Source organism: Odontesthes bonariensis, chromosome 4 (assembly GCF_027942865.1).
Source record: "Odontesthes bonariensis isolate fOdoBon6 chromosome 4, fOdoBon6.hap1, whole genome shotgun sequence".
In the NCBI taxonomy this organism is placed as follows: Eukaryota; Metazoa; Chordata; class Actinopteri; order Atheriniformes; family Atherinopsidae; genus Odontesthes; species Odontesthes bonariensis.
In genome coordinates this window covers 12,365,226-12,392,978 of record NC_134509.1, presented here as the reverse complement: position 1 = coordinate 12,392,978, position 27,753 = coordinate 12,365,226, and the positions used below count along the sequence as shown (strand labels likewise).

At 41.4% G+C, this 27,753-nt stretch overlaps 1 protein-coding gene across 3 annotated transcripts; it reads left to right on the top strand.

The window, feature by feature from the left end:
- Positions 1-740: 740 nt before the first annotated feature.
- Positions 741-27,151, top strand: rnf24 (ring finger protein 24). Of its 3 annotated transcripts, XM_075463010.1 has the most exons (7): positions 741-1,212; positions 9,338-9,395; positions 11,538-11,687; positions 15,141-15,183; positions 15,886-15,927; positions 22,256-22,335; positions 24,426-27,151. In XM_075463010.1, exons 2-7 carry the CDS (start codon positions 9,379-9,381, stop codon positions 24,565-24,567), a joined length of 474 nt encoding a protein of 157 aa, XP_075319125.1. In that variant the 5' UTR covers positions 741-1,212; positions 9,338-9,378; the 3' UTR covers positions 24,568-27,151. The 3 variants fall into 3 exon arrangements, with proteins under 3 accessions (XP_075319125.1, XP_075319126.1, XP_075319128.1); XM_075463011.1 differs by lacking the exon at positions 9,338-9,395; XM_075463013.1 differs by lacking the exons at positions 741-1,212; positions 9,338-9,395 and adding an exon at positions 1,293-1,401.
- Positions 27,152-27,753: the final 602 nt, after the last annotated feature.

Sequence of the window (27,753 nt, the reverse complement as noted above, 5' to 3'; positions counted from 1 at the left end):
AAAATACATTTATTTTTATAAAATGGCAAGACATGCTCCAGCTGAAGACAGTTATATACAGAGGGGGCTAACACACATGAATACTTAAAGCAAAACAGTAAATTCAGGCTTTTCGATCATTTCCATCTTATTTCTCATTTAATAACTTAAGTTTTAGTCTGGCACACTATGGGATTATTTCATTCTTCCTAATATCATTCCTCCAATTTTTCCAACATCCCATTAAATGCATACACCCCACTTTATTACCCCTACTGTATTAAGAATTCTGGCACTTCTTTACTTTAACGTTTTTTCTTTGTCAGTTTTCTATTGAAACTTTTAAGTGAATAAAACTTAATTAATTCTAAACTGATCCTAGAAGTGAGTGTGTGGGTGAATGGTTCTTTGTCTGACGCGTCTGTGTTGGCCCTGTCAGGGATTGGCAAAAGCACAGAAAACGGATGGATGGACAAAACTGTATCCTATAGGTGAAGTTACTTTCTTACTTCCATTCCCTTACAACAGAAATAGCTCAAAACCTCAAGGTAAATGACCCCCGATTACTATCTTATTGTGCACATTTTTGTTGCACAATATATCAGTTAATTTGTAAATTATTCTCAACTGATGCTGAATAGAAACTAAAACCATTACCAACTACGTGATCATATATGCAGCATCCCCTCCCTCCCTCCTTTTTTCAGTCGAGCATCACTCCCATCATCGTACGCGCAGTCCTCAAAACGTTGTGGCACTCCCTTCACCAGTCTGCATACGCTGAGCTGACTGGGAGGAGGTGGGATCTAGCTACTGGTGGTAGTGGGCGAGTAGAAACGTGTAGGGCTACGTGCGAATCGTGCAGACTACCGACTGCAATTGCCAATGACGTGATCTTTTTTTTTTTTTTTTTTTGTAAGAAAAACCACGAACTCTTGCCTCAACACAGTAATTCTCCGCGGGTTATCTGTCGTGTGTTTTTTGACTCTGTTTCAGCTGCAGTTAGATATTTCCGTCTATCAGAGACTGGGATACACGGGGACCTCGGAGAGGGGATTTTGTGATGAGGAGATCGCCCTGCAGCAGGGATTTGCGCAACATTGAGATAAAACGGTTGTAGTCGTTAGGACAGCTTTCAGTTTGGGTGTGCGTGTGGCTTTCTGACGCTCCGGTTGTGTGAAGAAACGCACCCCCAGAAGAATAGAGCTACCACGGGGTCTGGGGGAATCGCCGGTGAGTCTTGTTTTTTTTCTCCCCCCCCCACTCTCATCATTAGCTGCTAGCTCACTTTTATCCGTTAGTCAAAACAACGAACTTGGCAACGAGTACTGATGCTGTCGTGTTAAATTAAATTAGTCAAATTGCTATTATCTCTCCTTTATGCTTTTAAGTCATGATTTAGAAACCACGCAGACTTTACAGGTGGGTGCACTGGTGTTCCCGTATTGACTCAACGCTATTTAAAATGATTTTTTTGATGAGCTAATTTAGACTGCTGGGGTTATGTTACGCTATGTCATTTGTAGCTAAGCTTAGCGCTGCTAGCTAGCGAGCCTACGCCCATTTCGCCTGCCGTCCCGTAAAAGCTGCAAAAGCACCGAAAATGGCTTCGATGATGCATAAAGATGTCAACTGGACGTGGATAGCATTGCGATAAACGCCAAAGTTGTCTAGTTCTCCCTGAGCTCAACGACTGGCTAAAAGTCAATTGGCTGGATGATGTTTTATCACAGGCGCCAGTCATTTTCAATGCAGTCCTGCACACAGAAAGAGCCGTGGTGAAAACCTCATTTCACCGTCAGTCAGGCAGGCAACGATGAGCAGAAAGCATTTTGTATTTACTGTAACACGCCCGATCAAGTGCTAACATGAGGCACACTGTATAAAATCATCCTGAATGGAGTCGACAAAGTCGTGCTTGTGGACTTCTCCTTGTTGGAATAAATTACTATGAGCAACTGGGGGATGCTTGGAGAATGATTATTTTTAGTTTTGTGAAAACGGGAGAAAGTAGCTGTCACGTCGGGAGAAAAGATGTCAGAACTCCATATTTAACTAGTAGTTTGTTGTAAAGCCCTTTGAAAACATTCCTCTTTTCTTTTTTTCCTCCTGTGTTTAAACTTATGTTCACTTGCTAGAGTCCAGCATATGTTAGAGTTCAGATGTGTTCAACTGTCTGTGCAAGAGAGAGTATGAAGACAAAGTGATTAGTTATCAAGAAGTTCAGTGGATTGTGTCGCTCAGAGATAAGAGTGCTTTTTTTAAATGAAAGGCTTCAGACATGCACTGCTCTCCATTTATCTTGAGGCAACTGGACATGTGAGCACCACTGCGGTCTTACAAGGTCAGAGCTTGTAACATTTTCGTGTTGGTGTCAAAGCAGCACAAGTCTGAACTGCTCAATTGGTACTAAAGGATCTGCATACAGAGTAGCGGAGAGATTTTAAATGTGTTAATTACCCCATTATGTGTTTTTCATTTTGACAGTTCGCTGCAGCACCGGCTCCTTTATTTCCTCATGGTGTCTGAGACAAATTAACACGGGAATCACCTGTTCTGCATTTGCTGCAGCAGCCTCTGCTCTGGCAGTATTTGTTTTACCTGCTCTCAGTCACCATCAGTCCATTTCACATAACCTCAGCAGGGTGGAAAGGCTCATGTAGGTATTTCTGAATGGTAATGTAAACAGTGATCGAATGCCATTTTGTCAACAGCTTGCCAAAGTAATGTGCTTTAAATATATCCCATCTGAAAAGTGGCTTAAATTCGATTGAGGCTGTGCGACTTACAAATAGGGGAGTGTGTCACAGATGCATGTGGCAGAAGTTCGAAACGAGTGGTGTTTTTCTGAGCACTGACCTCTGAGATACCTGGCTTCCGAATGGAGATTATGGTAAATGATCAGTAGTGCTTATAAACTTTAGCACCAAAAGTTGAATGGTTTACATCCTCCTATTTTGGTTATCCGTTTCCTTTTAACCTGTAATTTACTTCTCTAACTACCAACTTTGGGAGGTTTCAAGCGAGTTGAGCCAGTGGCAAAAGTTTGCATGAAACCACTGCAGGCGACCGGATTGGCTGGAGAGAATATTAATGTGTAAGCGCTGCTGAACTCTTGTACACGCCGGCACCACTCTCCTTTCCTCGGTGAAAGAATTAACTTGCAATCTTTGTGCAAAGTTTACAAATCTGTAGGCATGAATTGCAAAACAGTCGGCACAGATTGCACAGATGATTAACTTGCAAATCTTTGTGCAAAGTTTACAAATCTGTAGGCATGAATTGCAAAACAGTCGGCACAGATTGCACAGATTCTTTCTTTTAGTGGAAAACCGAGCAGAGAAATGCACCTCGTACCGCACAAAGTGGCGCGGAACTGAGCAGCGACACGAGATGAATGTCGTGCATCAGAGCCATTTTGTATTTTTAATCTAGTTTACTTGACTCGTGTTTGAAGAAAAATAAATCGGCTCGCTGGATACTCAAATAACCCCAAGTTCAGATGTACGATTTCATGAATTTGGACCCTGCAAATAAAACCGACTTGCTACAAAAGGTCAGATGTGTCGTAGTCCTAGACTCTTGAGAGCACTAATATTGACATCTGATTAGGATCTCCCCTGAACTTTCCCTCCTTTGAAAGTGAGGCAAGTAAACTTTACATGTGTGCCACTTTTCCAGGCCAACGTTACAACGTAAGCCTGTCTTACATGCGCGCACGTTACACAGGAAAGCTTTGGATGGCTGAATGCCGTCCATCAGATGTAACAAGCCATTCATGAAGTTATAATTTCAGACAGCAGTGGTAGGGATCAAAGGTCCTTCACAACATAAGCATCAGTGCTCACAACTTGATTTAGAACCAAGCTATAATTAGATCGTGCAACCCGACACTGAAGACATTTTCTATAAAGAGACGAGTGAAAGTTGTGCCATAACGCACTCACTTTAACACAGGGTGTTTATTTAGTCTTTTTTTTTTGTATTTCAAATTTTCTCCCTTTTCTTCCTTTAGGGATCACATCAAAGCAATACTGGGCTTAAGTGTCTACCTCACCTGCATTCGTAGCACTTATATATTGCCTTTTAAATGGTTACTCTGCTGTTTATATAGATTAATTTCCTTCTAAGGATCTTTAGAAAGGAAAGACACCAGCGTGTTTCTTGGCCCTCGCTATTACCAACCATAAAAACAGACCAGTCTTTATTATTTGGTGGTGAAAAGCTTATGATGCCTCTTTACAAAGGTTGCCAGACAATGGCAGTATAGGGAATGCGATCCGTCACTGAATTTGTGTTCATACCAGTCGTGTAATTGTCCAGTTAAAGAGGAAATGAACATTAGGTCTTGAAGTGTAGGAAACTTCCTTGGGAAGGGGAGGGGGGGGGGGGGGGGGGGGTGCGGTTATGTAGTGAACTTATGTAACAGTTTTTAGTGTAACCTTAAACATGTAGAGGCGGTCCAGCACCCTCCGACTACACATTTTACAGCTTGGCTAACCGCTGCATCACTTGAGTTGTAATTTAGCATAAAGTATCTTCAGAGCTTACACATTACGTGTATTTTTAGCGTGTTTTTGAAGGTGCATGTGTCAACACAGATGTCTGCAACGTTTGCTCCAGACGTCTTCTAGAGTTTACCCAGGCAGCTCCCTGGTGATATATTTGGAAAATGACTCAGTGAGACCGGGTTTTGAATGCGATTGGTTATCTTCCAGAGCATTTACAGGAGGCAGCTAGATACTCTTATACGCTCTCTCTTCTTCTTTTTTTTCTGCTACACCTGTGTGCTACTTTCCACTTACTTGATAAGATTGAAGATGCATTTTGATAGTCAAATACTTGAATAGCAGAAAATTTGGGGCTCTTTCTGTCACTCTCACGGGCGTGTCTGGCGGACGCTGCTGTGAACGTTTATGAAAAAGTGGCCATTTTCTAAAAGACTGAGTTGTTTAACAGATCCATGAAGCCCTTTATGTAACATCTGTCATGCCCAAAAAGAGCTACGTTTCGAGGTTTGTGAACTTCTTGTGAGATTAGGCTATTTGTTCATATTCTGTCGCTCGGAGAATCCTGAGAGCCGATACGACTTGTGCTCGATTGAGGTTGTTTTCCTGCCACTGCTCGTCCTGCTCAATCTAGCATAACTACAGGTTTTATTTTTAGTGACAGTGACCCCCGAACGTTGCCATATAAGTTTCTTCAAAAGTAGCCAAGTCACGAGCTAAATTATCCGGTTTATAATTTCTTGGCTGTGAAAAGACCTTGCAAACATGAATCTTGTTACAGTTTGAGTACAATTTGATCCAGTATTACTGTTGTGTGCCAACATTGCTTAAAGGTGTGTGTATGTGTAACATACAGTGCACAGAAAAACAACTGAAAAGAAAGTGGAACTAAAAACAACAACAAAAAAGACCGATAAATGGCAGCAGTTAACAAGGTGACCTGGATTACCGAGAGGGGCGGAAATGTGGCATTAGATCCAGTGAGACAAGGGAGTTACGAGGCAGCTGTGTGTCAATTCTAAGTGTTTGTGTCGGCCTCTGGCACTATCAGAGTCCACTGAGACATGAGGGGAGCGAAAGCAAACGAGCAAATCCAGATAAAAGTTTGGCTTTGGATGTATTTATTGCACCGGGTTCGGTCGGGGTGAGTGAAAGGACTTATGGGAAATGTTGCAAAAGTCCGTGTGCATCTATACCGATGGAAAATGACACGAATAGTTTAATCTGTAGAAAATAAGCTTTTGTAATGAATCCTAAAAAAAAGAAACATGCCAACAGCACCATTTGCTTATATGTCAGGGTTGGCTGTGCTTTCATTGAAATGAGTAAAACCAAGTAATTGGATTTCTATTGGCAGGCGACATTGGCTTGAACCTGTCAGCCCTACTTAAGTCCCATGTCTTGTACTTTTCCACGGCTTGACTCTTTCAGAATATGGCCCAGTGTTGTTCACGATCATCCTTGTCTCTTGATTCTGCTCAGTAAGATATCTTATCCACCTCTACGCCATCTTTCTGGTTAAATCAGAGGATATGTTTTCTAAATCGCTTACATTCCTCTCTGAGAGCCACTGATGGGTCTGAATTAGGTATGCGATGAGTCCGATCCTTTCCGAACGACCATGTTGTTATGCAAAAAAAATTATGTGAAATTATGTGTTGATCAACAGTCAGATATGTGATTGGCCCCCGTGGAAGCACATGAATGTTGGCATCATATCGAAGAGCCCCTTGCTCTGCCTCTGAGGCCCCAGTGTTTGCTGCCCTTTGGCATATAAAGTTTCACTCGAGCACATCTCATGGCCGACCGTGACAGCTGGTGGAAATTTCCACTCATTCAGACAGCATCTTATGAATGTGATGACGTGGGCTGCAAACAAAAGGAAAAAAAAACAACTCTACAGAGCCTGACTTTGAGGGTTGTTTATAAAGAGTATTTGGTATTTGATTAGATAGATAAACGCCTTTTAGAGCCGTTTGTGGAGTGGGTGTTATGGAATTTTGCAGCTTCCCCCTTTGCTGAAACCTAGTGGCTGTATTACTCAACCTCAAATGACAAAACATGAAATATGATGACCTCCGAGGCCATTGTTTGCTCATGTGGTGTGTGTGTAAATGGCTCAGTCACTACTGATAATGAGTTCCAGGAAAGATGACGGGTGGCTGAAGGGTGTTCATTGGGTCTGATTAAATCTTACACTATTGAATAAGTCTTCTAATGACTGGGCAAGCTAAAAGGAACATCTTGGGGACCGAAAGTGTTTTTATAGTAACATACCAATCTTGATTTTGGCCTGGCTGAATTGTTACCAGTTATATGATGTGGTTCAGTAGGTATATATATTTTTTTTGTCTGTGCTCTATAAATGCTTTTGTTTCGCCAGATGTTTTGATCAAGGTGAACGGTTTTGTGAAAGTTGTTTCACAGCGCATAACTACAGGAAAATTCTGTTTACATGACCCGGATCGAAATGAAACCATTTTGTTACACAAATGATCCATGACTCATCTGGTAAGTGGAGGAAAGCCACGAGGTGTTGACCTCTGCGCTTACTTAATGATCTACTACGCGGTATTGATTGTCTGGAGTTTTCTGAGTGCGTGGAGCGGATGTTATTCTACAGCATGACACAATTTCACAAATAATTTCGACTTGCAGACGGTCTAAATGTATGGGAAAAGATTAACGGGTCTTGGAAAAACTCACTTTACTAGCAATAACGTCACAGAATATTCCAATAGCAGGGTACAAAATTGACTCTACATTTGTCAGGCAGATTCAAAACCGTGCACATGGTTTGGGGGCTAGAAAAGACAGAAAGCAGAAAACATGTTATTTCCTGTTAATCGGGGGAGCTTACTCCTTAAAGATAAACAATCTGTATGGCAGAGTCATCTCATTTTTTTCTCTTCCACTTTTTGGCTCGCTCTGTATTTAATTTCATCAACTTTTTTTTTTTTTGTTTGTTTGTTTTTTTTTTTTTTCCACGACTCAGTCGTACTTTAGGAAATCCAGAGCACGATAAAATATTCAGCGTTGTTGCCACTCTTGCTCATTTCACATGAATGTGATGTACTGTGCGCAGTCTTGTTGCTGGTTATGTAATAGGGTGAGGCATGATAAAATGCCAGAGGGTGAGAGGCTGATGGAAGTGGAGAACAGATTCAAATCAAGTCTGCCTTCACCAACTAGGAGACACTTATGATGTCATGTCTGTCGTGCTTTAATCAGTTGTGATTAGCATGACGTCAGATTTAAAGCCAGGGTACGGCTGTACTTCCTTTGTTCAGTTCTGGCACGAAGGAATGTCCTGCTTGTTTTGGTTTGATTTTTTTTTTTTTTTTTTAATTTTTTTATTCCTTTCTGTGTGTTCAGCTTTTTGCATTGGCTGGTTTTATAAGAGTGTTTTGAAAAGGTGACGCTCAGTCTTATTTATTTATTTTATGTGTGTGTAGGTTGTTGACTGCGAACGGGTTGGATTTCTAGATCACTTCATGTTTGCAACATCCTCTGGGTCAGCGAATCTTGATACTGAAGGGTGGTTTTACAAGGTGAAGGACACAGCCTGGTGGCACAGAGAATCCAGAGCGGCTCGTCAGCTAACTTATGCTTCCTTCGGGCTCTTTCCTCCTGCAGCGAAGGAAATCATTGTCCCCCAGCCATCCTCGAGGATTTGCACACGGGGGACTCTGTTATCAAATATTTTGACCTAAAAATCCTGCCCCTCCACATGTAGCACAGGTGTTGCTGTTTGATGCCAGTTGGTAGCTTCAGCTCCTCCTCATCCTTGCTTGCAGGCGTTAAGAAACAAGGAAGTGAAGGCGTGAGGAAATCGATGAGTCATGTTGGCATAATGAAGAATGACCCCAGCCACCTACGGCACATGAGTCAGCCCTTCAATTGACAGAGCGCCACCACAACATTAGATTGATGTGACCTAGACTATTAGGCCGTTATGAAATATCTGATAAAACGTTCCAATTTACAGGCTTTTATTTACTTTGTGGTCTCAGTGTTTCCCGCAGGAAGTTGCTTAGTCAAGGTGGTGAGTCGTCGGCCGGGACCAGGGGTTTTGCGCGGATAGCGTTCCGTCGGGTGGCGGGGGGGCGGGGGGGTTGGGGGTTGGGGGTTGGGGGGTGGGGGGAGGGTGGAGGGTGTACTCGGAATGGGACGGGGGCTTTTAGAGCAATAACGAAGCTGTTTAAGAGCTGTAACACTTTTTTATTTACATTATTAACTATTTACATTAACAACCAGTAGGTGTCGCAATTCAATTTTATCAATGCTGTATTTTAATGTCTGAGCCTGGCAAAGCATTATTACTTCGGTTTAAAAAATAAAAAAATTCTTTTTTTTTTTTTTTTTTTTTTTTTTTTTTTTTGGGGAACGTTGGCGTTGGCAAGGCGGCAGTGCGAGTTTGCTAAGGCGGCCGCCTTGACTATAATGCGCTGCGGGAAACACTGGGTCTAGAGTGATGGTAAGAAGGATTGCCTTGTTTTTAAGATGGTAATTGTCACGTCACTCGATTCATACAGACTGACATTTTAATGTGGACTGACTATAGAAACTATGAGCAAATAGTTGGAAACAATATGTACGCATTTGTTTTTCTATAAATATACGAGAACTGGATTAAACCGTATTCCTGAATAGTTGAGTTTGAGCACATTGATGAGCAGGGGGGCGGTCACTGTGGCTCTGTGAAGACCAAAAAGAGACGGTGTGCAGAGGGGCTTGAGTTAAAATGGAGCCTTTTAAGAAAGGGGCAAAGAGGCGGTTATATTCCAAACATCCTAACAGGAAGCAGTCTGGCAAGTCTCCTTTTTTTTTTTCTTTTTTTTTTCTCAAAGAACGGTGTTGCAGATCTATACAGACTTTTCTGCTCCTCAGCATGAAGGCACCACTTGGGTATGTGTTTCTTATCTATACGTGTGTGTGAGGCTGTGTACGTGTCCCACATGGAAAAAAACAAGATATATTTATGTAGTTTTGGTTTCTTTTTTACAGGCGATGTATTGATCTTTAAACCGAGCAAAGCAAATATAGTTTTTAAAGTAAACATTGTAGTTGGCCCGCAATAAGGTGCTGTTTTCTGAATTCATAGGAAGTTAAGCCAAACTATTAGATATTTATTATCATGTGACCACATATGCTACTAAAGAATAAAGTGTTACTGCTGTGTTTCTGTGGGTCTTTGTTAGTTTGTTTCAAAGCATGCTGCTCAGAATCGGGCTTGTTTTCAGATGAGTATGCAACATGTCATTGCATAATTTATCACCACAGTTAAAGAAATGTCAGTTAGCCAATAGCATGATTGCCCTAAATGTGATGTGATGTTAAAACACTGTGCCTCGTTGGCTATTTTCTTCAAAGAAAAAAAACAAAATCAATTTTAGCTTTACACAACCCCACATGGACCAAGTCCACCAGGCCTGAGCTGGGGTATTTTATAATCTTAAGAATGGGCCCCGTTTAACGTTATGGAATTTTTGTTTTCATTGTGCTGAAGGCTTGTGTTGAACCAGAAGCATTTAGCTCCTTTGGCCTGTGTCGGCACTTATCCCTCCTCGTGGGAGCTGTTGGGTGATGTTTCATGACGGATCTATTAGCTGGTGGGTTTAGTGCCCTCTCTTCTGTTTAATGAATGTAACACGCTACGCCCAGCCGTATATTAACTTGTTGGTCCCATCAAAGATTTACCGTAAGAGCTGGCTGTTGTCTGATGCCAGCATTTGAAACTTGTGGACACAGTGATGCTATCTTTAAGGACGCAACATCTAAGCTTTATCTGCTATTGTGCCCAACAACATGTTCACTCTCCTACATATATTTGTCAGTAACAGGCAGTTTTTAAACTCAGCGGAAGTCGTCAGATGGCGAACGAGAAAAAAACATGTGTTGGAACATGTAGCTCTCGTTCCTTCACCCTGTCATAAAACTCTCTAAATATCACGAGCCAGGTGGAAGAACTCTTCCCTTGTGTACAGCTGGTGCCTTTTCTTTTAATGGGGCGCCCATCCTGACTATTGAAACTAGGTGGGGTGATGTTTTACAAAGGCGGAGGCAAAGCTCCCTGAGGGGAGCAGTTTATGTTTATCCCGAGTAGATGTTTTTAAAAAACAAAGTCTCAGTAAAATCTACAAAACTTTCCACTAGTGGAGTGTATGGGAATGAAGCTGGTCGAGAGGGGGGAAGGGCACAAGATAGTGTCCAAAAAGGAGCAGAAGTTATTCCTGTCATTCGCTCCTCCTTCTCTTCTGTCTGTAGGCGTAGACATGTGCAGTCATGTTCCTTTGGCACCCTTAAGTCAGAGAGCTGGACCATTGACACCTTTTTGGTGTTATTGGTCAAGTTTTTGGCTCTCAGTTTTCAGGAGTTTTTCTGGCATTGGTAATTGGCAATATGTTAACTGGTCACCTCGCACACATTTATTTTTGTTTTGTTTTGTTTTACGAACAAAAGCCATGTAAAGTGCAGACGTCTGCTTTAAATGGTTAGAACAAAGAGCGAGAAGAACACAGATGAGCATTAACTGCATGCTTGAATGTTTCACCCGAGTCATTGCCCTGCCGCTTGCTTTCGGCGAACAATGTCGGCGAACCCTGACACAGGAAGGCTCTTCCATTAGTTGTAAATTAGTTGGGCACAAATAGCTGTTGGGCTACGGTGAGGGTCAAGTTAAAGGAGCAGTGCACTTTCTCCAAAGCTTTTGGGATTGACTTTTTGCATTCTTTTTATAGTTTTTCGTGACATCTATTCAGATCTCACATATCATGAGTAGGATAAATATTAAATAATAATAATATATATATATATATATATATATATATAATCTATTACGTCCCAATAAGCTGTCTAAAATTATGTAACAGGGGAAAAAAACACGTGAAAACTTATTTTGAAAGTGAAACTAAATTTGTCTCACTTTCAGATTACATTTGAGTCTTTTATTGTTTGACTTTTAGCCAAAGCTATTTCAGTGCCCAGTGGGTGTAATAAAGTCAAAGTACTGATGTGCTCCGTGTCATTTGTTTCTCTTTCTCCACGCAGAATATCCATGAGCTCCGATTTCCCACATTACAGTTTCAGGATGCCAAATATAGGGTTCCAGAACCTTCCCCTCAATATCTACATTGTGGTGTTTGGGACGGCCATCTTTGTCTTCATCCTCAGCCTCCTCTTCTGCTGCTACCTGATCAGGTAAGAACCATTGCACCGTTTAGCTTTGAAACTGGAAATAGAATAAGACATTTTGATTATGTTTGATTCTGGTCTGTGGCAAAAAAAAGTGTAACACAAGGTTTGCCAAGTAACTCTTTACTTTGTGGTGGTAGTAACAATTTTGATATTGACTCTTATAAAAGCCCAGGCTAGACGACTAAAATGAGTATCAATTTATCTCTTTTAAAGAGGCACATTTTTAGATTAGATCTGGCTTCTATGATAATGAGAAAATGTCTAAAGTAACGGTCGGTAGGTTATCACAAATTTGTTTGTCCCACAAATTCATGCGCTCATTCAAATTTAAAGGTTTTTCAACTCCAAATTTCCATATGTGTATATATAATTCACACAGTCACTTAATAATTCACACAGCTTGGTTCAGAAAAGGTTTGATGAAGCTCAGCTTAAAGAAACACGGGTGTTTTCAACATATTGTCCATCTTTTGACTCATAATCTGTCAGCACCGTTACTTATTGACTTGAAAACGATAAGAACAGCTGTTTGTTTATTCTCGCAGACTGACATTATACAACTGACCTCATTTAGGTCTCTTCGGTTCATGAATTATTTGTTCAGGGGGTGATCTTGAACTGTGCCACCGTAGCTTTGTCCATGTCCGTGCATAAACAGGACACAATAATGTGTAATTATTGGTTAAGGAATTGATATTTCCTAAGGGCAACTTGACATTTTTCATTAAAAAAAAAAATATATCAAATTTCCCGCAGTGCTGGTCAGTGCTACATATTTGCCCTGAATTAGTTATGTTTCTGTGTTAAAGGGTTACTTTACAAACATGTAACTTATGACAAAACATACTGCTATGGCACTGGTCACAGCAGCTTTGTGCGGCGGCTGAATGAGAAGTAACATCTTTATTCTCATTAGAATTGTTTGCTTCTTTTTTCTATTTGCTTTTCTAAAACCGCTCCCAGAAAATAGACAAAATACTTCAACAGCACAGTTTGGAGGACGTATCTCTGTTACTGTTCTTGGTGACTGAAGTATCTGAATAAATGCGAAATAAGTAGCAATATGCTGCCATCTTAAGTTTCTTGTCTACATTATTATGACGCTTGGCGTCAAAGAAAGCTTTAATGCTTTTTTTTTTATTCTTTCTCTAAGATCCAGCTAACCTCCTCAATGTCCTTACCATATTCTTTATTAATTAGAAATACCTCGAGATATGTATTAAACCTGCACTTGGATATTTAAATCTGTTGCTTTTAACTCTTTATATTGCTCTTGTGTAAGCTTCTTTTTGTGCAGTGTGCCTTGTGTGTAATCCAGAACTCCCATGAAAGAAAAAGTAGCAGTGTTTTCTAGCTAGTGCCTTGCCCCCTCTTTATAGCGTCACAGGTATAATCAGATTTTGTTGGCTGCTGTTACTACAAGGGCTTTTTCCTGGCAGCAGCAAAACTGAATATAAATAATACCCTGCATTGTTTTATCTAAGACAGCGAGAAGCAGCAGTGTGTCTCTCCCCCCCCCCCCCCCCCCCCCCCCCTCCTAAAATGTTCCCTTCGCCATGCTGTCATATCCTATCTTTGCAGGGCAAATGGTAAGTATTTTAACTGTTCCCACAATTAATCATTTATCTATACGGAAGTAACACCTTAATACTTTGATGCAGTACCATGATTCAATAGTGAAAGTCAAGAGTTTTGTCACAAAAGACAAAAAAAAAAAAAAGGGGGCAATTTTTTTTACTCTTTTAAAGGCTTCTAAAGATGCAGTCTCCCAAAGGACAGGCCCAAAATGGCTTGGAACATATGCACCATACTGCATGTCGAAGATCATGTTGAAAGTGTCCTTACTGAAATGTAATATACATGCTCTATTGGTCTGATGTGCCAGAAAAAGGGGAATGATGGCTGTATAGGGGGTCCTATTGTTTCTGTGCTATAAAGCATCATTGCTCTTGCTTTCATTGACAGATGAGTGAACCAGTGTTAGAGCTGACAAGTGACATTCCAGCGGAGGTAGATTTGTGTACTTTTTTTTTTTTTTTTTTTTTGGACACTTGGCAGACTCTCGCAGAAAAACTCAACCCCATCTCTCAGTGAGTCTCCAGTCCGTGCACACATGTGTAAAATATGTGGCGCAGTTTGCACAGAGAGATTCTGATCATGTTAGATGGTAGACGATGTCACGTCTTTCACATGTTTTTTTTTTTAACACATTTACCTAAGGGTCTAGGAGGAACCCTCATAAATCACCCATGACCTTGCCCCCTGCCCTTGGGAGTCTCTGCACCTTTACCTGCTGACCTCTTTCAAAATGTCAGTTTCTCTCCAAGACTGTGCTGCTTGTTTTACAGATCCCTCTCACTCTGCTGCGAGAGGTTAAGGTTACTAGTAATGGAGGTAAATCTTACAAACCTATGAATTGTTTCCTATCTCTCTTGCTCTTTTTTTTTTTTCCCCCCACCTTACCTATTTATACATGTTTTACTCTCCCTCAGTCTCAGTCCCTAGATTCTCCCCTTATTCAGTGCTCTTCATGTTCTCTCTGTGTTGGGTTGTTTGCATCTTAAGTTGTATCTGTTGGTTCTCTCCTTCTGCCTTGGAGTTGTGCAAGCCTCAACAAACCTGCAGTCGTTAATGTCTGATCAAATGTATTTTAGGTTGACGCTCTCTGTTGATGTTTTACCTTCAGTTCCGTGTCTTGAAACGAGAATTAATATGTAATTTGGCTCACTCGGTAAGCAAAGTAAATATTTAACACACACAAGTATTGTTTAAGACAGGGCTACCCAAATCCGGTCCTCGAGGGCCGACGTCCTGCAGGTTTTGGATGTTTCCCTGCTCCATCACACCTGATTCAGATGGATGCTTCATCAGCTGGTTTAACAACCTTTTGAAGAGCTCCATTTCATCTGAATCAGCTGTGTTGAAGCAGGGAAACATCTGAAACCTGCAGGACGTCGGCCCTCGAGGACCGGATTTGGGTAGCCCTGGTTTAAGGAGATATTTCACTTACTGTCTATGTTTGATAAAAATCACATACATACATATATGTATATATATATATATATATATATATATATGTATGTATATTCTTTCGATCAGTAGACTCGCCATTGCTTTGGTGAAGTGTACATAGGTGGAACTCATGTTAGTCCTGTCATAAACACAACCCAAACAACCGAAACTCTCGTAAATGTTGTAAACTGCTCTTAACCTTCCTCTCTGTGAAATATCTCTGTTTTTAAAATCTAATTTAATTTGTATGCCACTATATTTAAATGCCATAGTATGTTGATGGATTTTTTTTTTTTTTTTTTACACCATACCTGATAACGTCCACGTTGTATTTATTTCTTTATTTAGTTTTTACTTCCCTGGATGGATGCGTGTCAGTGTTTGTAAAGGCAGTCGAGGATCCCTCACTAATCAGAAAGGTGTTCTGTCTTTACGTCTCCCCAGGTTACGGCACCAGGCGCACAAGGAGCTGTATGCATACAAACAAGTAAGAACACGCATGCTGCGACACACGCATGCCAAAATGACGTATAACTAGTATATAACGAGTATGTGCAAATCATGAAAGTTCCCTTTACTCTACCCGCAGCTCTCCGACAGCTGCGGGTACTTCAAGGGTTATGTTCCCCACTGGATTTGGCTCTTTTCAAAACTACTTACTAGTTTTGCTATCCACACGTTTACTCTGAAAAGTTGAGAATTGCCTTTTAAGCTGAAGCACAGCAAGTTGATTTGACCAGAGCAGAGCGCAACCTGCAAATCCAGAAAGACTGAGACGTGGAGTCACGTCCTTCAGTTCTGTAACACCAGCATGAGAAAAGCCGTCCAAACACGTTAATGCACAAACACACACTTTGGCTGATTAGATGTTACGATGAGCATTACCTTTTATAATTTGTGTCACTATTTATATCACCAACTGCAAGCTGAAAGCATCAGTTCCCAAATCCTCAAGTCGGTTATGCAAGCCCATCAAGCTCGTAAAGTTTGCGCACACACACTCCAAATTCATTTACTGGAAACTAGCAACTGTATAAAAGATCATCTGTTCAATGTTCATGTTTAGTGACGGAGCTTTTCATCGCTCATTTTTGTGTAGAGCATTTTATTGTGTTTTCACTGGAGCTGTTTTCTCTGAACATATTGCGTGTCGCCACATGACTAATTTCTCATCTCTTATGCCTTTCAGGTCATCCAGAAGGAAAAAGTCAAAGAGTTAAATTTGCATGAGGTAAGCGTTCGCTTTCTTTAACGTTGTCTAATGAAAATGTTCCGTGCCTACTGCATCTAGTTTGCAACATTCTTTAATATAAACCAGGGCTCCGAACCGGTTCAAGGAACGAAAACGAAAACCGAAAACAAACGGAATTTTACGAGGAACGGAAACGGAAACGAAATGGTCTTCAACTGTTCCGGAACAGAAACGTTATTCTGAAATCCACAAAACCGGTTAATAACGTTTTTTTTCGTTCTCTATATATTTTATAAAATTTCACAAAAGCGTAGCCTTTGTCAGGGGAAAAAAAAGACTACTTCCGGTTGTGCGTTCACTTCGCTGCCCGCAAGGCTCAATGCAGGCAGCTGTCACGAATCACTTCCTTTATCCACTACTTAGTCTAGTTATCCACTAGTTATCCACTAGTTAAAGTGATGGTTCGGAGTAGATTCATCCTATGGTCATTTGAACCGTGACATCCAGCCAAGTAGCCCACCCAAAGTTTTTTCGATCTTGGCTGAACATCAGCTGAGTTACTGAGTTATCCCGAATAGCTTAGTACAAGCGCTAACGGACCCTGGCAGTATCTCCAAAATTACCACACTAAAATCACATGCCATGACACCAAACTTCTACAGTAGTACAAATATGGTCTGTACTCACAAAACGATTCATTTGGAAGTTTGTACATAGTCCAGGAGTTTATTATTATCAACACAAGCCTAATAGCTTCTCTGCTGCTAAAGCTGCATCAACGTCACTTCCTTGATCTGGGAGCTTCAAAGTAAGATGAGGGTTGATCTACTACTGTAGACAACAAAGCAAGGCTACTCAATTTCTCCATTGATAAAATAAATTCACAACTCTACAACATAAAAATTCATAAAAGTTCATGTAAAATATAGCATATACTTTGTTGTCTACAGTTAGTAGATCAACCCTCATCTTACATTGAAGCTCCCAGATCAAGGAAGTGACGTCGACGCAGCTTTAGCCCATCTGAATGTTTTTGGATGCTGCCGGTGATTTATTATTTTTGGGCATAGAGCTACGGTGTAAATCAAGGGCAAATACTAATGAGTACGTCTATTCTAAGGTAAAGTCCACACACGTAGACTTGATAGGCCCGCCAAACACTGCCGGAACGATAAGAACGAACGATATTTTACGTTCCGAACCGGTTCAGGAACGATATGTTGGTGGCGGAACGCAAGAACGAAAACGTTAAACATGCCTGAACCGTTCGGAACGGAACGATTGAAAAATAATTTAGTTTTCAAGCCCTGATATAACCCTCAAGTCGACATTGTACTGTAACGTCAGAAAAAGTGGATCTTATCAGTCCTTACGAATGTAACAGTGGTTACAGCCACATAGGACTTCTATTTACTTCTGTTCCCATCCACCTGGTGTCCCACAACGTACTGGGCCCTGAATGGATTTAGAACAAAGTGCCAAAGCACGGGACTCTGGTGCTGGATGAACAATGAATAACTAGATGCAAACTGGTACAAACTCCAGTTAGATAAATGTACATGGAGCAGAGGCGTATCATATCTGAATGTCTTAGGATGAATAGGGGTCGGTAAAGCAGCTGTTTCTGTTCTCTGTTTTGAGAATGTCTTTTTGTTTTTTTAAAAAAAAAAGTCTTTTGTTCATTTTGGCAGCGTTGTGGAGCGCACGTTGCTTCATCTCCATCTAACAGCCAGTGCTCGCATGACTCATTGCTATGTCAAAAAACTACCATGTCTCAAGCATTAGTCACCTTCCTTACATTATCACATAATGCTGCACATCAACTCGGCTTGGAAAATTACAAGCAGAATGTAGAGCAGCGCAACCGGCTTTCCAGTGGAGTAAACCAACCGCCCAAACGCAGTCCTTATAACACGGCAGTGCTAATGAAATGTTAAGAATAGCGTCTTCGTATGTGCTTCGGCACAGAGCTGCACATAGTTTATGAACAGCAGAGCTGGAATTTCCCACCATCCCGTCGCGCATCAGGCGTTTATTGTTTATGTAAATAGAAGCTGTGAGAAAACATGAGAGAGAGTGTCATGTGAGTGAAGTCGGTGACAAAGCAACCAAGCTGGGTTTGGCTAAGGACAATAATACACACACTGGGTGGATGACCCACTTTTGAATGCAAAGTATCACCCCGGAGGCATGACTTCAGCCTGAGGTGGGACTCATCATTTCAGTGGAATGGATAGAAAATAAGTGCTGCATTGGATCAGTTTACAGGTCAAAGCACGCTCAAGTATTGATTTATAACCCGATTGGCTACCTTAGAACCGTCTCCCATTAGCCGACCCACATGTTGTGTACAAAATGATTAGATGGTTAAATAAAGACTAGAGGTGGAACGTAAATTCGATGAAGTGGAGCCTGACAGTGTTGCTGCGTCAGTGTCCCTTATCTTACCAGGACATTATTTAGCAACAGCAATTATTAAGTTCTATGAAAACGAAAGAATTGAAGTCATGGCTGAGCTGTTCTACCTTAGAACTGCGGTGTAGCACTGATGGTATTAAGATAATGACACGCGGATGCGGACCGTCTGGGTTGTCAACCTGCAGAGGTGGCGTGTCGCTGGCAGCAGCGTTAGCAAACACTCTTAGCTGTTGAACATTGTAGTCGAGCTGAAGGTTTGTGTTAATGGAACATCTTTAATATTACAGAGAGCGACAAGTTTTCACCTGTCTGATGGATCAAAGTTGTTCAGTTCCCGTCTTTTCCGGGATCACTTTCCAGTTCAAACTTGTCGCTCTGAATCGCTCCAGTATTACAGCTTTGCAGTGTGTGGCGTCGGGGTAGCTTTCCATTGTTTGAGCAGATCTCTCACTTATTGAATAAACACCTCAAAACTAGTTTCTCTTCCTTTAAATGAAACATTTATGTCTGGAGGATGACTTTATAGCGTTTTCCGATTCACAGATGTTAAAAAGCGCGTCAGGATTGGAAGGAAAGGGTCAGTTATGTGAGAAAGCAGAAATGGGAGTCACGTGGTTGTTGTTTACACAGGTTTTTCATGATACAAGGAAGAAAGTGGGTGGGAATCCCATTGAGCTGGTCCCAACGTCCTCATCAGTAGAGATTCAGAGAGGGTGGCCTGTTGATTTGGATCCATGCTTGGGTTGCTTGGTGTTTAGTCTGTTTTCTCTTGTTTTGTTTTGCTTTTCTGAATTGTTCTAGGCCCTCTGAGCCTTGGTTGCTTTGTTCTTTGCAGTAACTGTTATTTTCATCTCGCTGTTTTGCTTTTTTCTTCTTCTTCTTTTTTTATTTTTTCTTTTCAACCTAATTTCTGTGGAACCTTTTTTTTATGCTTGACATAAGCAACATGTATTTGTCTAAATGAAGATATAAGTAAGTTTTGAGAGCTCAATCTTCTTGTAATGTTCTTTTTCTCTGTTTGAATGATGAAGTCTTACAGGAATAGTTGCTTGGTTGGGGGGGAAAAAAACTCAACCGTGTGTGTGTGACACTACGGACAACGCACTGAAAGGGAAAAAAAAGAAAAAGCAGGAACATAAATCTATTCACCCATAAAGAGGACAAAGAGGACATTTTACACAGGGAACTGCTCTGTGTCCAAAACTCTTCAGGAGAGAGCTGAGAGCCACCACGCTGTTCTTTTCACCCACGGTAGTCCAACCACCCATTTTAAAATAAATAAATAAATAAATAATAAAATAAAAAAATAATCTGTTTGGCTAAAGGAGGAATTGTTGCAGAATAAGTCAGAATGAGTGACTAAAAGTGCTAATTCTCGGATGGATGCAGTTTCAATTCATTGGCCACCGACGAGTTCCACACTTTTTCCATAACAGGAGCCACTTGTTCAGTCGATCAATTCCATGATCTAGTTGTGTGGATCTTCAGCAACTGTTTTTATCCAGCACCTCCTGCGAGGGATTTATCTGGCGCAGCTGTCGTTGACATGGTGGGGTGACCCAGGAGTTGACCCATTGAGGCCGGGAAAGCATTGCCGCATTTCTACCTTTAAAGCCGGGGGCGCTGTTGCGTTATTCTACCTTTAAGGCCGGGAAAGCGTACACGTCTTTTTTCATGTATAAGGTTGTTTTGCACCAATTATTGACCTCTGCGCCAATTAAATGCATTATAATAGACACGTGAGAGTGTCGTCATGTTCCTCGTGTCATTGTTTTGAAGTTAAGTTACATCGAACAAGCATGGAGGGCTTTCAGTGGGAAGACATTTCAGACGGTAGCGATTTTGAGGAGTTTCTTGGCTTTGATGATGCTGATGAACGTGCTGACCCAATTGATGGAGATTTATGGCTAGCACATATGTTTGATGATGACGATAACGACGAGGATCATTTTGAAGGGTTTGAAAGTGAGTGGAAGACTGACAATTGCCACCGTAATCGACGGAGAGATTTGAACCGCACACCAGGGGTGAAAGTCGGTTTACCTGCATATGCCACACCGTTGCAGGCATTTAATCATATTTTTACTGAGGAGCTTTGGGCGCATCTCGTTTCCGAGATGAATAGATACAGTGACCAGGTACTTCAGACTCCTGCTCGAGCAAAGATGGCGATAAAATAAATAGATAAATAAATAATTTAAATATAAAATTATATTTTATTTTATTACTGTTTTCTAATTGAAAATAGCGCTGTTTCCTGCACTTTACTTTTTTATTTAATTTTATTACTGTTTTTTTTTTTTGAAAATAGTGCTGTTCCTGCACTTTACTTTTTACATTTTCTATTTTCGTGAAGGTGTATGTAAATAAACTCAATTTCCAAAGAAAGCCACAGGTGTAAGCTCTCAAATACTTTTTGAATTTTGTTTTTATCTGCTACAGAGGCTGAGAAATCAATCATTTAGTAGGCGTTGACACAATTGCTAAATTCCCAGAAAAACTTCAGGTTTTAGGGGGTCTTTCTGAAATCGCCCATAGGTTTTACAGGCATTCTTTTCCAGGCGTCTTAGGCCTAAATGGGTTAAGGCAGTCATCCACTCATAAGTCATTCAGTGGTTCAAACCTCAGCTTTTCTGCTCCACATGTCAAAAGGGTCTGTGAATAAGGTCGTCTTTACTTGTGAATAGCAGAAAGAGCTCAAGGACTCCATATATGGAAGGTGGACAGATTTGAACAGAATCTGTTGTCCTGAAGTTAACAGCTATGTAAATATTTGGTGCCACCCGGCATCGCTCAAGATGCGCAGCAACTCCTTTATTCATCTGCTACTTGGCATGGTGTGTGGTCCCTGGGTATCAATTTACTGTAGCCAGAGCACACGGAGGCCTGTGGACTCTTCCATTGTCAGTCAGGGAGCCAGGCAAGAAAAATGTCTGCTCTGGCAAAATCTCCCTGCTTACAAAGCCTGTCTTCTGGAAAGTGAGCGTCCTATGAAGTTAGTTAGCATGCCAGGCGGTGCTGTGGCTGAGTTTAAGGACAGCTGAAGTTATGTTAATCAGTTGATTTATGTTAGGTGTCTGTTGCTTTTGTGTTTTGAGAAAAAAAAGGAAAGGCTGTCGCTCTATTTATTTCCACCCAGAGCATCGTCCTTATCGTTTACGGATTATTTATGAACCACCACGGCCTGTAGGATACACTGTAATGTCATCCCTTCCTGCTGTCGTAGACTACAGGTATCTCTCCTGAGAGGAAATGGTAGTTACTCTACATAACTCAAGTACATGCATGGCCCTCAGTGTGTCGAGAGTAAACATGCTGTTCATCATTATAGGATTAAATGACTTTGTCTTGGAGATTGCACCCGTATTTAAGCAAAGGAAATGGGGGGAACTGGTGTCAGCTTTGTTGAAGATGTGTGCATTTGAAACAAAAAACATTCACACCCTGTCCATCAGGAATCCCTCGGTGACCCTGAACGGGACACCATTCAAGGAAATCTGAGTGTAACTACATGCAGTCATACGCTGGGGTTTGAAATAAAGAATTAAGTCGGTCTCCGTTTCCTCTACGGTTTAAGGCTTTAAGGCTGTTGCGATGTGGAAACAAAATGCTGAAAAACCCGCCCTTAATTTGATCACAGCGATGTCACTTTTTCCTGTTAGATGGAGTAAATATTGCCAGTGCAATCCAAAGCAGTCAGAGGCTACGTTTAGTAAGAGTTATATAACAGGACGCAGTTTGTCAGTTACTTTTCTTTTGGGGATTTTGGCCACACTTGCCATTTCCCAAAGGCTTAAAAAAAACAAAAAAAAAAAACAGAAATCATAGAACAACCAGCACATTGTTGTCGCTGTATGTTTTTTATTTTATTTATTTATTTTTTTTATTACTAAAACTTGTCTCCTAAACTCTCTCTCTCTCTCTCTCTCTCTTTCTCTTTCTCTTTCAGATATGTGCGGTGTGCTTGGAGGAGTTCAAACAGAAAGATGAGCTGGGGATTTGTCCATGCAAACATGCCTTTCATAGGAAGTAAGTGTTCGGTTTAGTTTATAAGCATGCCCACACGCAAAAATTATTTATTTATTTTTTTAAATACTCCCAAGGACACATCAGTCACTGCAGAGTTCGTCAACAGAATAGACAAATTTCTCCAGATCCGAACAATAGTTGTAATGTCATTTCAACTGAGTTGTTTACATCAGTGGGACACCCCCCCCTTGACCTAGTTTTTCCCCAGTTGCTGTAAGAATGTTGACCATTCGCTGCTTTTAGTCTGTTCACAAGTAAAGGCCTGCTGCCAGAAAGGGAAACAGTATCCTAAAGTTATGTGTTACTTTACTGTAGCTAACTGTACTTTAATACAGAAAGGAGAGGTCACTTCAATCACCATAATGCAGAAATGTACTATTAAGCTTTTCAAGCTTTAAAGCATGCTTCTGGTTTTGCACCTGATCCAGTTTAACGTGCCGCCACTCCCATGATAATGCCACAGGAGATCGTCCACTACAACTTGGGAGACGCTCACTCGGCAGTTATCACTCGTAATTACCATGAAAGTCCCCAAGCTGGAAGCCGAGTGGGAGTTCAGATCTCACAGGGGGCCGTTGTTTTGTTGGGTTGTTTTACTTTAGTGTCGCTGTTTGGTTTTGCTTTGACACCAGAAGTACTTTGTCAGGTTTACTCTTTCACTCAAGAGGCTAACAGTTAGCCAGAGTGTTTTTCTTTTTCTCTACATTAATTTAGCGCTTCCTGCGTTGTGAAGTTCCTGTTGAAACTCAACACGGGTGCAACGGGACATTTTACACGCTCTTATTTCCACCACCACAGGGGGTTGCCTTTGTGATGAGGGTTGCATTCTATTTACCGGCGTCCGCAGTGGACAATGAGGCCGTAATGAGCCTCCAGAGAGAAACAGCAGGGCCCCTTCTGGCCATATTTGTCGACTCGTTGTTAGGCTGCGCTGCTGCTTTTAAATGAACAGCGTTCAACAGTTCAAAACATGAAATCAGTTGGAGATTTTGCTACTTAGAAAAACATTTAGCACTGCCCAGCGGTGGGCAGACTATGCAGTGGTTTCACCTTTTCTCCCGTTTCTTTCTTTATTGCTTTTATTTCTAGATGAACATGCGTGCAAATGATGTTTGTTTATCACATCAACAAGTATTTAAAGAAAAGAAAGTATGTTATAGATTTCCTGTGCATGTAGATTGTGTACAAAGTTGCAAAGCCTCAAAAGTCTATTCCAAAATGCGGTTTTCTGTCCCACTGCCCCTGAACGGCCTGAAATACCTGGTTTTGCAGTCCAAGCTTTGCTTTTGTTACATGTCTGCATTACAATGAAAGACAGTAGCATAATGCCTGCAGAGGGGCTAGTTTGGCACACCTCGAACAAATGATGAGCGTCTGTCCTGCACTATTTGACTAAGCAGAGCTGACTGGGCCTTTTGGATGGGAGTGGGCTTAAAGAGACAGGAGCTAAAAAAATAAATAAAAAAAGAACCATGCTCTTAAAGTTACTAAAGCGAATTCAGAGATTATTTGTATGGAAACAAGTTTCAGGTGGTGGAGCTGGACCCCCCAGGATTTTTAGAGCAGGTCTGGCATCACAAATCCTTGACACGTAGTTAAGAATTAAGCAATGAATCGGCACAGCCGCCGATCTGCCGACACGCAGCGGTTTGGAGAGGTTGAGCTTCACACCAACTGAAAGAACCAAAGTTTCAGGAGTAATTACAGTCAGTTGACAGTTTGCGGATTCATTTTGTGCAGAGCTGTGGTGATGGAGCGTTCAGGATCACCACCAACACCCCTGTCATTATTGACATGATCTGTTTTATGAATGCTCTGTCTGCTGAATGCTCAGCAGCTGGGATCTACTTACCCTTCGACTGCAAGTTTTACAGTTTCACAATCTTGGTAACTTAGTCCACGTCTGAAAGATGATTGAAATGCATGATGCACTGTGTTTGGAGTTCCACCTTCGGGGTGTCGTACTGACACGGGCCCAGCCTACTGCTCATTTTCTTGTGATTTCGAGTGCAATTTAATGATTTGTTTTTTTACTATTATTGATGTTTAGTTAGGTGGTTAATAATGTATGGTTAACTTTTTTTCCTCAGGTGCCTCATTAAGTGGTTGGAGGTGAGGAAGGTGTGCCCGCTGTGCAACATGCCCGTCCTGCAGCTCGCCCAGCAGGCCGGCGGCACGGATCCTCCTGTGCCCGTTGAGCAGCCTCTGCCTGGCATCGAGAATCTGGTGTAGCAGACTCGGACCGTCTTTCAGAGTACCAGTCCCCACACTCGTGCTCTGACCCGTACACGTACACTTTGCTATGAGTGTGAGGACGGACAGGAACAACTGGATTAACTGCGCAGCTGTTCACAGAAAGTGTGATTCTGCCGCTTGCATCACCTCTCTTTATCTTTGCATTGGTTCACTAAAGGATATCCTTTCATCAGCTGTGACTGATAGTCGGCTGCTCTCGTGTTTTGTTTTTGTTTTTTTTTCTCTCTTCATGGACGATGAAGACAAGTTGATCAAAAAGAAGTTTCTTTTCTGACTTTTTCACAACCAAAGCACTTTTCTGGGGACACCAGCGAAAGACGAGGAAGAAGAAAACACAAAAGCCAAGAACTTCAATACTAAAATATGAATAGTTTTTCTTCTGTGTTTATTTTTTTTTTTTAACAAGCACTTTAAGTTTATGTTTTATATTTTAACCTTAACTATTATTTCTGTGTACAGTGCAAATCGACATAGGGGGGGTTTAATTTAGCCTTGGTCAGCTTTGATTTTTAAACAAGAAGAATAAAGATTTTTTTTTCTCAAAGGGACAAAACGAACTCTGACGGTAGACGTCAGGACATGTGGACAGTGGGTTGTGTACAGAATACACACACACACACCAGAAATAAAACTCAGAGCAACCTTGTGACATTTTGTCTGACTAAATGTGAAGTGTTTGAACGTGTTGAAGAAAAGAATATTATACGCAGACATAAACAGTAGTACTCTGTAACAATTTAGGCACAACTTAGGATTTTTCTTTCCTAGAAAGAAAAACAATCGGGCACGGCCCGAACAGAAATTTGCTTCCGTGATGATCTAAAACGATATTGGCGAGCACATCCCCATCTCAAACGTTTGCTTTACATTGCTCAGCTGCTGCGTCGGCCTATTCCATCGGAGTTGCGGCGGTTTGCTTCGGGTTAAGGCCGAGACGAGCTCACGGAGCAGGCTCGTGTCGGACCTTAAAGCAAAACTGTGTGAAAGTAGCATCACGGTGACTGACGGTTCACGGTAGAAACGGATCGGAAAGAACTTCTTGAGAATGAGCTGCATCTTCACTTGAAATTATGTGTGCTTCCATCCTTGTAGATTACTTATATTTATTGTTTTTTTTGTTTGTTTGTTTGTTTGTTTCATGGTACTGCTGCATCAAGAGAATGAGTTAGTGGACTGGCACCTGCACCGTAACTGCTGCCCCCAGCATATCATCAGCATATCTTTCGGCCAACATAGGGAGCAGCTCAAGCTGCCCCACCCACACACACACACACACACACACACAGACACACACACACACAGCTAGACTACCAAAGTCAGCGGTCAGCAAGTTGTTTTGAAACCGCATTTTCATTCATACAGACACACATATGTGGGGCAGTTGGCAGCAGTATTCTGGTGCTTTCGCCTCGCTGCCTCTTTCTGTACGGTACAGAGTGCTTTTGTTTCGTGTTACATGAACTGAGCTCAGCTTTTGTGGATTTTTTTTTTTTGTCCCCCCGTTAGCTGCATTTAGTAAATAATGTTGTTGCTGACTTAAAAGGTGGGCTTTGAAAAGCCCCCGCCCCCCCCCAGTGACATCTGTGGGATAAACGTTATTCTGTGCTCACAACTTCCCAAAGTGTGGGAACGAGATATTATAACATGGCCAAGGGTTAATATTGTGCGGCAAAGAGTCCATCGGGTGATAGTTTCATTACACTGCTTAACTGCAGGAGAACATTATAAATAATCCAAAAGATGAAAATTGAACGAGATCAGACGGAATATTTTGATATTCCTTTTTGACAAAAGCCTTGTGATACATTGTTTGCTCTGTATTGTGAGGACCAAAAGCAACAGATTTATATATCCTGTGGCCATGACTTCATTTGTTGACAGCAACAATGATATTTTGCCCACTGATGTCACATGGGAGGCTTCTTGACGATGAACACGAGATAAATTAGTTATGTATTATATCTAAAGGCGCAATCGGTGGTTTCAATGTAAACGAGAAGCTTTTCATCAGCTCGTGGATCTCTCAGAAATGACTGATGGGGGGTCTTTAACAGCAGTAGAGTTGATTTAGGATTCCAACACCGTCGCATGCCGTGTAGCGCAGCTTCTGCACACATGGACGGTTTGGAAAAGTGACGATGCCTTTCACCTCTTGTAGCAGAAAAGCATTGTGACTCTGACCTCTGACCTGAATGTTTCACATGTATTGAATGTCTGCCCACACACACACACACACACAGACCTTTGCTGTGGGGTCAGAGAATGCAACGACAGCAAAGGCAGAGCGTCTATTTGAAATACAACGCTACAAAAACACTGTTAACACCAAAACTCGGATTATTTGGACAAAAAGAATCTGTATTAAAGACATTTTAACTTGTTAATTACTATGTGGGCAGAAAATGGTATGTAGAACAAAAATAAGTGGGCGTGCGGTGTGATGTACTGTAAGACTTTGTTGTCTTTGGCTGTGAAGAGGCTTTGACTGTTCTGATGAGCAACTCTGCTGATGTTGCAAGATGAGAACACACATCTTCCTTTTTTTTTTTTTTTTTTTAAATCACCAAAATATTGCTCTTATCTTCCACTGTCCCAGAAAGACGAGACAATTAACACAAGTCTTACAGCTTTCTTCCTCTTAACAGATTCGTCTTCGAATGTATGGTTCGAGTGAGAACAGAACAGGAGATTTAATGTGAAGGCACACTACTTTGCATAGTCAAGTTGCCACTTGTATCATCTTTACTACATGTAGGTATTTGTTTCGTTAGTTGCGTATTTAAGGTGCATATGAACTGCTCCTCCCTCTAAACTAAATGGCAGCTGACACTATTTTTGCCACCGTTACTGTTGTGTTTGATTGCACACACTTTCCACCTGAATTCTCCCCCCCCCCCCGTGTGCCGTCCTAATCCCACTAAACGACTGAAAGTGCCAACTCACAATGAAATGTTCTGAATTTAAGTCTTAGCTAATAACAAGTAAGAAGGTTCTGTAATGAAGAAGAAGAAGAAATGAAAACGGAGGGAGTCTCTGTGAGGCCCAAAAAAAAAAAAAAAGAATGGGACTGAGCCAGTCATGAATACAGTAATAATGTCTTCCCACTGCTGAAATCATCATTGACGTCAGTGTTGCTTCTGAGTGTGCCGTTATAAATAGACG

Excerpts from the sequence above, each read along its gene's own strand:
- rnf24 (XM_075463010.1), top strand. Across the intron at positions 15,184-15,885 it reads AGCTGTATGCATACAAACAA|GTCATCCAGAAGGAAAAAGT; the intron begins GTAAGAACACGC and ends TATGCCTTTCAG. Across the intron at positions 22,336-24,425 it reads AAACATGCCTTTCATAGGAA|GTGCCTCATTAAGTGGTTGG; the intron begins GTAAGTGTTCGG and ends TTTTTTCCTCAG.